Below are 9,470 nucleotides of genomic sequence, written 5' to 3'. Positions count from 1 at the left end.
ATCTGGGAGAATTGTGCCAGGGTGGAGCCAGTGAGAGGAAAGCATTGAGCAGAGGATGGAGAGGTGACTAGGAAGCATGTTCAGTGAGGAAACCAGGCTTGGGGTTGTGGGTGGGGAGGACTTGGGTGTGGGATGAGGGGGCAGGGCAGAGCTGGGGCTTGTGGCCAAGGAACTCAAGTGTCCCTAGGTGGTAGGTCCAAGTGAGCACGGGTTCTGGCCGGAGGAGCCGCCCCCACCCACCTGAGATTTCCTGAATTCCAGCTGTGGCTGAGTTGCTTCTGCAGGCAAAGGGGCCCTTGTGGCCAGCTGTTCCTACCCTCCCTCTCCAGGCACACACACCTCCATTCAGCCTGGCCCCGCCCCTGGGGGTTGGGGCAGGGGTGCTGTCTCCTGCCCAGTGGTAGATAAGGCAGCCCCCCACATCTGGTCCCTTCCAGTGGGCCGCTGCTGTCTGTGTTGCTGCAGCCATGAAGGTCGCCTCTGGTCCAGGCTTTGCCCTCTGCAGCCTGCTGCTCCTGCCACTGCTGCAGGTTCCTGATAGCCTCAGTCTTGCCCCCGAGCCCAGAGGTAAGGGGACCACGGATGATGGGGACTCTGGATCCATGACCCTTGACAAATGGCCTGGGAGGCTGAGCACAGAGACAGATGGAGGCTAAACAAGAATCAGGGTTTGGGGGTATCGGGTCACGGAGGGTGGTGGTATTAGGGAGGACTGGGGCAGGTGACCCTCAGGGAGGGACCAGGAGCTCCCAAAGAGCAAGCTGGAGTCTGGAGCCATATCTGGCCCAGGGTTCTGGGAATACAGTTCAGGTGTCTGTTCAGTTTCCACCAGGGTTGCGCTCTCAGGGGTTATGTTCTGGCATCCCTGAGGTGCTCAGCTCCTCCATTACAGATGGGGAAACTGAGGCTGTGGGAGGAGGACCTGCCTCAGTTTGTGCCACGAGATAGCCCCAGAGCCAAGAGGAGACAGGATGAGTCTGAGATTTGGTCAACTCTGTCTCTGGACCCCACTCTCTCAGTTGGAGGCTGAGCCAGCAGGAAGCAGGCTGCCAGCTGTAGGGACCATTTCTAAGGACTCCCAAGAAACGGATGCCAAGGCTTGCCTGTACATCCTTCCTTTACTGGTCCTTTGTGCCCACAGGGAATGGGCTTGTTCCCACATGGGCTGGGCAGGACAAGGCAGCCTGTCACAGAGCCCATCTCTGCTTTACAAACAGGTCGTCAGCTCTCAGTTTGGTCTCCCTCCACACAGATGAGAAATGAGGTTCAAAAACATGGTACCCTTTACCAGGGCCACAGCTGAGCGCTGGCCTGCCTCATTCTACTGCTGGCACCTCCCAGCCACCGGTGCCACCTTGCTGGCGGTCTGGAGAAACACTGTTCCTGGGGTGAGGGTGTCTCGGGGCCCACCTGGCCAGGTGACAAGGTGGCACTAGGCATTCCTGCTCCTCCTCTGTCCCGGGAGGGAAGTGGTTCCAAATTTGCTGATGCAAAGAGGTTCTGCTGGTGGGTACCGTGCTGGTCCGTGAGGCTGTGTCCACCCAGGACGTCCCTCAGTGCCCTCCTGCCTAACGTTCTGCCAGGAAATCCGGCTAGTCTCCACGTGCCTAGGAGGATCCCACTAAGATGTGCTGTCGGCGTGCTGCATACGAGGCCTCAAGTGGGAAGTGTGGCCTAAGACCAGAGGGGTCTCCCACCTTCTTCCCCATGGGCTGAGCCACAGGCCCGAGACCATCCACTCAGCTGAGAACCTAGCTGGACCACTAAGTCCCTCTCTCGGCTCTCAGGAGCCCAAGGCCTCTTCTCTGACATCTTCTCTCGCTCTCTGCCTTCTCCCCACCGCCCCCCTCAGGGCACCTCTGCCGGACACGACCCACGGACCTGGTGTTTGTTGTTGATAGTTCCCGCAGCGTGAGACCCGTGGAGTTTGAGAAGGTGAAGGTGTTCCTGTCTCAGGTCATTGAGTCACTGGATGTGGGGCCCAACGCCACGAGGGTGGGCTTGGTCAACTACGCCAGCACGGTCAAGCCGGAGTTCCCACTCCGGGCCCACGGCTCCAAGGCCTCGCTGCTGCAAGCGGTGCGCCGCATCCAGCCACTGTCTACGGGCACCATGACCGGCCTGGCCCTGCAATTCGCCATCACCAAGGCCTTGAGCGACGCGGAAGGTGGGCGCACAAGATCCCCCGACATCAGCAAGGTATGGAGCCCTGGTTGGTTGGAGGAGGAGTCTGGGCTGAAGCCATAGGGCTCTCCAGGCCTCTGTTCAGAGCGTTGCCCGGAGTTTCCCCATGGTTACGCTCTTCTAGAGAGCGGAAGTGGCGGAGCTGGGACTGGGATCTTCCTTGAAGCAGAGAGGCAGGCCAGGGGCTATGTTCCGCCACCTCGCTGTCCCTTATTAACACTGCCACCCGGGATGTGCTAGCTACTCTCAAGCACAGTGCTTCAGCTTCTCCACCTATGGAGCGCAGCGCTGACAACCTTTCTCGCCGCCTGGCTCAGCCGGGTGCCTGGCACCCAGCCTGTCCCATATGGCACCAGTGCTGTGCTCAGGAAGGTGACACAGGCCGCTTAGTCACACTCACGGAGCGCTCCAGGAGCGTGCCCGGCAGCGCAGTTTCTAGCCACATTGTCCTTTCTCTGAGTCCATCCCAGCTCTTGTTGGCCTGAGAAGTCACCGTTTACCTGTCATTTCAGGGAACAGCCCCTTCCTCGCTCCTGTCTGTACCCCACTTTATAGCACCCTAAAGGACGGTGCCTGGAGCTGGGAACCCCATTTCACACCTGGGTGCAGAAGGCTCCAGCAACTTGCCCAACCCAAATTCTTAGTGGCGGCAGAAGTGTTCAGTGACTGTGACACCCCCCCCCCCCCCCCCCCGTTTTCCAGAGAAGTGACACCACCAGGCTGCTGGCCTGATCTGTGGCGCTGCAGGTTCTGGTGTGAGATTAGAGGGTGGGGTAGCTCCAGGGCATGCTGATGGAGAGAGAGGAGAGAGAGGGAGGCCTGGTGGACAGTTGGGGACAGCACTCCCCCGGCAGGCGAGAGGGAGGCTGCCCCTAGCGAGCAGGCACTTCCAAGTCTCAAGGTTGGGCATTTGCTCAAACACTAGGAGCCACAGCTCAGAGTCACAGCTCACTTTCGATGCAGGTCCCCGAGGGGAGGAATGTGCAGAATCACTTCCCAGGGGACTAGGTGATGGTTCTAAAATAACAGCCGACCTCCCTGGGGCTCCTGCCAGCGAGTCATCTCACTCACCCTGGCCCCGAGCCTTTCTACAGAGGCAGAGGCCTGCGGTCAGCAAAGAAGGCCGCAAGGCCGGAGCCCCACTTCTGGCCCAGACTGGCTCTAACAACTTGACAGCCAGGCACCAGGGCATTGCCAGGCTGGTGCCCCCTCTATCTAGGGCACAGGATAGCGGCCTGTGGGAGGGGAGAAGTCAGCCGTCTTTCCTTCTCTTAAGGAGTAGGTGTCATCCTGGGTAGTAAAGGAGGACAAAAGAGCATTTTTCTTTAGTGGGTTGGCTCTCTGGGTTTGGGCTGTTGACCTTCCTTTGGGTCCAAGGCAACACAGCTAAGGCTAGAGGGGTCGGTCCTCATTCATGAGCCTCAGCTGCCCTCTGGTGGTCATTATGCAGAACTACCTGGCGTTCGTTCCTTGCCTGGGTTAGTTCTACTTCCAGGCAAGGAACTAACAATTTGCCTGGACAATTTCAAATTTCACCCATGGCGGAGGGGGGGGGGGATGCGAGGTCACAGTCATCAGGGAGTGAGTCTCAGCAGCTCGAGGCCCCAGAAAGCTTGAGTGTGAGGAAGACACATGGCCCTGTTTGCAGAGTTCCTGTTTGCAGGAGGTGGGACCCCAGGCCCCCAGAGCTGCCTGTCTGGTGGAGAAGGCCCCAGTGGTCCAACTTGGAAGGGAGACACCTCAGCCCTCATCTCCCACAGTCTGAAGAATCCTATAGCCTCCCCGGCTAGTGGGACCTTTTTCCTGGTGTGTGTGTGTGTGTGTGTGTGTGTTTGTGTGAGAGTGAGACCTTCCTTCGGCTCCTCCTCCGTCAGCAGTCCTGAGGGCTCGCTGGAGCCGGTCTTCACACGACTCCTTGTGCAGGTTGTCATTGTGGTGACTGATGGGAGGCCCCAGGACAGCGTGCGGGACGTGTCTGCTCGAGCTCGGGCTAGTGGCATCGAGCTGTTCGCCATCGGCGTGGGCCGCGTGGACAAGGCCACGCTGCGACAGATTGCCAGCGAGCCGCAGGACGAGCATGTGGATTACGTGGAGAGCTACAACGTCATCGAGAAACTGGCCAAGAAGTTCCAGGAGGCCTTCTGCGGTGCGAGGCTGGGAGGGGCGGGGCCTCGAGGCCTGGGGGCGGGGCCTGGACAGGAAGGTTGTGCTGAAGCAAGGTTGAGAGTCAACTGTGGGGATCTGTGGATCGGATCCAACCCGTCTCAGAGCCGGGCCAGAGATGGTGGAGTTGGGTGAAGGGTGGAGGGGTGAGGGCTGAGGGGCCTGGGAAGGTCTGGAGTCCTTTGCGGAGGGGAGATGGGCCTTTGTGGGAGGATTTCTTGGCCTGTGACTGGTCAGAAGGGGTGAGGCTGGGGCCCGGTCTTTCCCGTGTGTGCAGTGTGGCTCAGCCAGTGTTCCTTACTGTGAGAATCGAGTGGGTCACAGAGGGCACGGCACAGTACTAGCTTCCAGCATGCAGCAGACTTATGAATGGAGTTGTGTGTGCTTGCTGTACTCACTGCGGTGTGAGTGTCTGGGGTGAACAGGACAGGCAAGGGGCCTTGACCCTTGCAAGGCCTCTGGGTTCTATCAGCAGCATTATTTCCTTCTTTGGGGATCTGGGTTGTATCCACTCTGGGGTGCATGTGCCCCAGTTTCTCGGAAGGCCGATCTTCACTTGGCTGAGACATCCAAGCCTCTGTGAGCTAGGGCAGCCTCCTCTTCTCTCCCCAGTGGTGTCAGACCTGTGTGCCACAGGGGATCACGATTGTGAGCAGGTGTGCGTCAGTTCTCCAGGCTCCTACACCTGTGCCTGCCACGAGGGCTTCACCCTGAACAGCGATGGCAAGACCTGCAACGGTCAGTGGCTGGGCACCGGCAGGCCCCGGGGAGGAAAGGGGGAGATGGCAGGGGTGTGGCTGCTCCCCAGGAGACCCACCCGAGGCTCCCTGCTCTCTGCTTCTGGACCAATCTTCAGAGTGGACAGATGCTTTCCAGAGCCAGTTAACTGTGAGAGGCTCTCTCCCGACCCTTGACCCCCCCTCGTCCCACTAGGCGGTGGGTGTGTTGAGGTGGGGCGAGGCACGGATCGTGAGGTGAAATCTTGGTGCCAGCAGTTTTGAGCTGTGTCATTTGCCAGCTGTTTCCGAGGCTGGAAAATGGGGCCAGGAACTGGGGCTCTGTAGAGGGAATCCTGAGACCAGAGGGTGAGCCTTGAGTCCCGAGCGTGCACATCGTTGAGCGCCCAGTCAATGTCGGGAACGGATAACCGTGTCCTCGAGCTTCATCTCCTTGTCCTTGCGCCCTCCTCAGTCTGCAGGGGTGGCGGGAGTGGCTCGGCCACCGACCTGGTCTTCCTCATTGATGGATCCAAGAGTGTGCGGCCTGAGAACTTCGAGCTGGTGAAGAAGTTCATCAACCAGATCGTGGACACGCTGGATGTGTCAGACAGGCTGGCCCAGGTGGGGCTGGTACAGTATTCAAGCTCCGTGCGCCAGGAGTTCCCTCTCGGTCGCTTCCACACCAAGAAGGACATTAAGGCCGCGGTGAGGAACATGTCCTACATGGAGAAAGGCACCATGACTGGGGCCGCCCTCAAGTATCTCATAGACAATTCCTTCACCGTGTCCAGCGGGGCAAGGCCTGGGGCCCAGAAGGTGGGCATTGTGTTCACTGATGGCAGGAGCCAGGACTACATTAATGACGCTGCCAGGAAGGCCAAGGACCTTGGTATGTACCGCCTACCTGGGCTCTGTATCCCACTGATGCCCAGGGACACCCACGAGCCTGGCTCTACTGTGTAGCTTGGCTCAGTGACTTCTGATTAATGTTTTAAACCCAGATTGCTTCAAATAGGGAGGCATCCGTTAGGCCCATTCTCTCTTACACTGGTGACAAAACTGGGTCCCCAGAGGGCCAAGTGGCTTTTCCCATGGTCTTTTTATTGCCGAAATTTACAACTCCCCCAGTCGATTGTTGGTTCCCAAGAACACACCAACTGTTGGAAGGCAACCCTGCTTCGAGACAGGCCATAGCATTTTAACTAAACGAGGAAATGAATAACCACCAGATTGATGTTTTGAGGGTCATACGAAGCTCCCAGCACAAACATCACCAAACAGGAACAAACAGCAGAACCCAGACAACGTAGGTTTGTTCTTGATACGGGCATAGTGCCTGCAATTCTGGCAGCTGCCACCAGGATGTACCCTGGGAGGGTTGTCTAGGCATCCCTCCGGAGGCTCGGCCCTCTGCCTGCCCGCCCTGGAGGCCAGCTGTCTGCGTTCGTTTCCTCCGACAGGCTTTAAGATGTTCGCAGTGGGCGTGGGCAATGCTGTGGAGGATGAGCTGAGGGAAATTGCCTCCGAGCCCGTGGCAGACCACTACTTCTACACAGCTGACTTCAAGACCATCAATCAGATCGGCAAGAAGTTGCAGAAGAAAATCTGTGTGGGTGAGTGAGGCAAGGGCTCGCCAATGGGAGGGGCTCTGAGGGGGGAAGAGCCATAGTGTGGGATGGCTAAGGCAGAGAGGGATACTGAAGGGGGGCAGCTCCCCCCCACCCCCCGTGGGCCGGCTGGCTGTCTCCTAGCAGAGACACACTGGCCTCTTCTCTTTGACCGGTTCCGTTCTCGGCGCTCTGCTAGAACATTTGCCCCATTTGGTAGGAAGTTCATGATCCCCTTTTGTAGACAGGAAAGCCAAGGCCTCAGGGGTGGGATCGCATTTGACCGCTGGGGAGCCAGGATCGAACTCTGCTGTCTTCTTGGCCCATGGTCTGATCCCTGTGGTGCAAAGTCTGGGTCCCTGAGCAGTGAGAAAGCTTAGTTGGTAACGTGCTAGCTTTGCAAGCACGGGGACCTGATTTCTAGACCCCAAACCCGCCTAAAATAGTGAACAAACCAAACCAAACCAAAACAGTCAGAGAGCTGGAGGGATGGCTCAGCGGTTAAGAACACTGGCTGCTCTTCCAGAGGATCCGGGTTTGACTCCCAGCACCTACACCGCAGCTCACAACTGTCTGTAGCTACAGTTTCAGAAGAAATGATACCCTCCGAGGATGTTGCATGGACATAGAACACAGGCACACAGGCAAGCCAAACACCCACATGTGTAAAGAATGAATTAAAAAGGCCAGGTGTGGCATGCTTGGGAGCCACATCTAAAGAAGCAGGGACGGGCAGGCGGGTCCCTGGGGCTTCCTGGCTCGCCAGGCTAACCTACTTGGTGAGCTTCAAGCCAAGGTAAGACCAGGCCTCCAGAAACTAGGGAGATGGCACCTGAGCAATGACACCTGCTACACGTACATGCACACACACAGGAACACACACACACACACACACACACACACACACACACACACTCACTCACTCCAGCTGTCAGAGCCAGATGTGTCTTCTGCTAAGACGGCTTACATACCCCCACATAGCAGGTGCTCAACCCACTTCCCTATCAGGGCTCTGAGGACATTCCAAGCTCACTCCTCACCACTCCTGTGTGTGCTGTGTAGAGACGCTGACGTCCTCCTGCTATTCTTCCTTCTGTGCTCCCAGATCCTCCCTCCCCACCATTTCCATGTGTCAGCCCCAGCAATGACTGGCTGCCTCCCTCCCATGGCTCAGCAGTGGCCTCCTCTCTTTCCCTTCTCTCCACTGCAGAGGAAGATCCCTGTGCCTGTGAGTCCATACTGGGATTTGAGGCCAAGGTGGAAGGCCTGTTGCAGGCCCTGACCAGGAAGCATATCCTTCCTCAGGCTGTGGAGAAGCACAAAGGGCCAGGCTTCTGGGGCATGACCATAGAGAGGGGTCTGGCTTTAGATGTAGCCTAAAGCTTGGGGCAGCCTTCTCCTTCTAAGGCTGGGCTTCTGTCTGGAGAGGCTGGCATCTGCCTGGTAATAGACCTTGTCAAGCTCAGAGCCTCCTACAAGGCAGAGAAACTGAGGCAGAAGCCAAGTTCTAGGGATGGGACACAGATAGAGTGCTGGTCCAGGTCCGCCCTTCCCTTGGGGCGTCCAGATGGACTGGGCTGGATGGACGACATGGTGCTTAGGCAGGTGGGTATGCCAGCAGGATCTCTGTCTGGTGGTGAGGACCGATGAGATTTTTCAGGGTTTGGACACATCTCAACCTTACTCTTTCTCTGGGCTGGCTCTCCTTTTCGCATGGTTCACATGCCCCACAATAGAGTTCTGGATATGCTTCCCCTCCCCCCCACCAACAGAGCTCATTGGCTCATTTCTCAGGCACCTGGTGACATGGTGAACCCCAGCCCTCATTTAGAGGTGGACCATGACCTGATAGCTCCCAGTCTCAGATGGCTCATGGTAGGACTGAGCCTGAATGATCATAGCTGAGTACTCTTGGCAAAGGGGGAGGGAGGGAGGGAGGGAGGGAGAGAAAGTCCTGGATGTAGCTCCTGGGGGAGGGGGGACAGGAAACCATCCCTCCCATCTCCAACCACTGGCACCTGCCCTTAACTCCAAGTCTACTGGAAGCTGTAAGCAAGCGGCTGGCTGTCCTGGAGAACAGAATCGACTAACAGCTCCCATGGCCTTGCCGCCTCCCACCCAACGCGTGGCTCGAAGGGTCCTGGGAATGTCCCCTGTAGCTGGAGTTAGCCTGGCTTTGCTGCTTTAGCGAGGCAGCCTGGGGAAGATGGCTGTAGGTCTCCCCAGCCTCTGCTGTCCTAGGGCCAGGAGCAGGAAGGGATGCGGGCTTGTGCCCGCTGGGAGTGAGTGATGACGTCTGTGTGTGCCTGAGTGTGCCCATGTGTGTCCAGGAGCAGGGGTGTGTGCACAGGTAAAAATGCAGAGAATGGGTGTGTGAGAGACGGTATGCATTTTTTTTCTCCAACCAAAAGCTTAATATATTCCTGATTTTTTTTCCCCTCTCTCCAGTTAATTCTTTACCCTTTCTTGACTCTAAGTGATTTTCCTGTTCCTTGAGGAAAAAACAATTAAATGTGGTGCATTTTACACCCGGGATGGAATTAGAGATGGTGACTGGGGACCAGGAGGAAGGATAATGTGGATGCAGGCACACGCACTGGGGTGCTGTGATGAGGGGGCTGTGGGGACAGCAGCACGGTGCCGATGAAGATGACAGTGGTGACAGGCCTAGAGCGGCTCACGTCCGGCCTGCTCAGCCTCACGTTCATCCCCGTGGTCTCAGCCAGCACTCCTAGTAACCAGCCAGAGGAGGCTCACCCATCACCCCCACTTTATGAAGAGAAAGGCTGGGCGGTGG

At 57.6% G+C, this 9,470-nt stretch overlaps 1 protein-coding gene across 1 annotated transcript; it reads left to right on the top strand.

Moving 5' to 3' along the window:
- Positions 1–435: 435 nt before the first annotated feature.
- Matn1 (matrilin 1) lies at positions 436–9,207 on the top strand. Its single transcript, XM_021637489.2, has 8 exons — positions 436–567; positions 1,853–2,199; positions 4,108–4,330; positions 4,960–5,085; positions 5,539–5,955; positions 6,527–6,679; positions 7,884–7,964; positions 8,714–9,207. Exons 1-8 carry the CDS (start codon positions 468–470, stop codon positions 8,761–8,763), a joined length of 1,497 nt encoding a protein of 498 aa, XP_021493164.1. The 5' UTR covers positions 436–467; the 3' UTR covers positions 8,764–9,207.
- Positions 9,208–9,470: the final 263 nt, after the last annotated feature.

Source organism: Meriones unguiculatus, chromosome 3, assembly GCF_030254825.1.
Source record: "Meriones unguiculatus strain TT.TT164.6M chromosome 3, Bangor_MerUng_6.1, whole genome shotgun sequence".
Classification (NCBI taxonomy): Eukaryota; Metazoa; Chordata; class Mammalia; order Rodentia; family Muridae; genus Meriones; species Meriones unguiculatus.
The sequence above is the reverse complement of the archived record's forward strand: the minus strand, read 5'-3'. Positions and strand labels throughout refer to the sequence as shown.

Excerpts from the sequence above, each read along its gene's own strand:
- Matn1 (XM_021637489.2), top strand. The coding sequence starts at position 468 with ATGAAGGTCGCCTCTGGTCCAGGCTTTGCCCTCTGCAGCCTGCTGCTC. Across the intron at positions 2,200-4,107 it reads GATCCCCCGACATCAGCAAG|GTTGTCATTGTGGTGACTGA; the intron begins GTATGGAGCCCT and ends CTCCTTGTGCAG. Across the intron at positions 6,680-7,883 it reads GCAGAAGAAAATCTGTGTGG|AGGAAGATCCCTGTGCCTGT; the intron begins GTGAGTGAGGCA and ends TCTCCACTGCAG.